Below are 1412 nucleotides of genomic sequence, written 5' to 3'. Positions count from 1 at the left end.
GGGCCACGGTGTCACACCTCCTCCCACAGCACAGGGCCATAGTGTCACACCTCCTCCCACAGCACAGGGCCACGAGGACGGGCCACGGTGTCACACCTCCTCCCACGGCATAGGGCCACGGTGTCACACCTCCAGCATTGCTGGGGGCTCCAAGAGACCCGAGGGCCTTGGTTTCTTCCCTTACTAAGTCACACAATGCGGAAGGGCACTGCCCAAATTGGTGAGCACCTGCCACAGGGGGCTATTTGACGCTCAGTTTATAGTTGTGTGTTGCAGCGGCAGCTCTCTGACTAAGACAGCCCTTGCCGACAGACGGCCCCACTAGAGCACTGTTCCGCCCACACCCCACTGGGGGGGTGGGGGGGTGCGGCTAAACCCTTTACAGCTGTGAAGTTTCACCACTAAGAGCACCGGCCAGGGATCAAATGAGCTCATGGAGTGGAGGTGGAGGGCCTGGCGCATCACCAACTCCGGGCACAGCTCCCCGTGTGGTTGGAAGGGGGCCTGGATCTTTGTTCCCCTCTCTTTTCTGTACAGCCTGCCTCTTCTTTCTAGGCTTTGTCTCCAAGTTTCCCCGGAGCTCTCTGTCCCAGATTTCTGTCAACTTGGGCTCGCCAGACCCGTTTGGGAAGCCGAGAGGCAGGACTCATGAAAAGAGCCGGTGGTTGTGGGTGAGAGGGACGGGTGGCTCTAGTTTCCTGGAACCTGCCTGCAGAGCAGGGCAAGCTGCTCAGAAAGGAGCCACCTTCTCAAGCCTCAGCGGGAACTGAGGACACGAGAGGTGGTGGCTCCAGCCTGGGGGTCTAGGAATTCCCGTGCATGGCCCGATCCAGCCGGTCCCGCCTACCCATCTAAATTTGCCACTTCGGGGTGTCATGCGACCTTGAACAAAGCTCCCCATCCCCACCCCACACTCCCCCATCTGTCTGCTTTCCGTTGTTCGTTTGTGGGAAGAAGGGACAGGAGTCTGACCGTCCGCAGCTGGTCTCTGGAAGCCCCACCACGCGTTCTCTCGGACCATCTGCTAGCACGTTCTTCAGCTGGGGAAGCAGAGGCCCAGCCTCGCTCCTCTTCCGCCCGCCCCACCCCAGAACCTCTGATTCTCAGCCGACTGCACCCCAGAACCTCCCATCCGCCCGGGTGCTCTCTGCGGACGGACGCACCTCCTCTCTCTAACGTAAATCTATATTCTTCTCGCACTCCTTCCTTCCCACGGCTCCTCCCGCTCCCCAAACACACATGGCCTTGACCCCCCTTCCTTCTCCCTCCCCCCTCACCGCGGCCTGAAGCGGTGGGCGTTCAGGTCAAGCTGGCCTTCCTCCAACGCAAGTTCTGGGCGGCGACACAACAGGTAGGTGGGCCAGGCCGGGGGCAGAGGACGCCCAGCATCTCTGCAGGAACAGGGGCTGGTC

The 1412-nt window shown here is 61.0% G+C and overlaps 1 protein-coding gene across 1 annotated transcript in view; it reads left to right on the top strand.

Moving 5' to 3' along the window:
* The window catches only part of CACNA2D4 (calcium voltage-gated channel auxiliary subunit alpha2delta 4), a 126368-nt gene that overhangs the window by 106129 nt on the left and 18827 nt on the right, over window positions 1-1412 (top strand). Inside the window, exon 27 of the mRNA XM_004710470.3 lies at window positions 1290-1351. Within this exon, the coding sequence (XP_004710527.2) occupies window positions 1290-1351 (62 nt within the window). The remainder of the gene's footprint in view (window positions 1-1289; window positions 1352-1412) is intronic.

Source organism: Echinops telfairi, unplaced genomic scaffold (assembly GCF_000313985.2).
Source record: "Echinops telfairi isolate 266 unplaced genomic scaffold, ASM31398v2 ScPeMD7_6273;HRSCAF=7185, whole genome shotgun sequence".
Classification (NCBI taxonomy): Eukaryota; Metazoa; Chordata; class Mammalia; order Afrosoricida; family Tenrecidae; genus Echinops; species Echinops telfairi.
The sequence above is the reverse complement of the archived record's forward strand: the minus strand, read 5'-3'. Positions and strand labels throughout refer to the sequence as shown.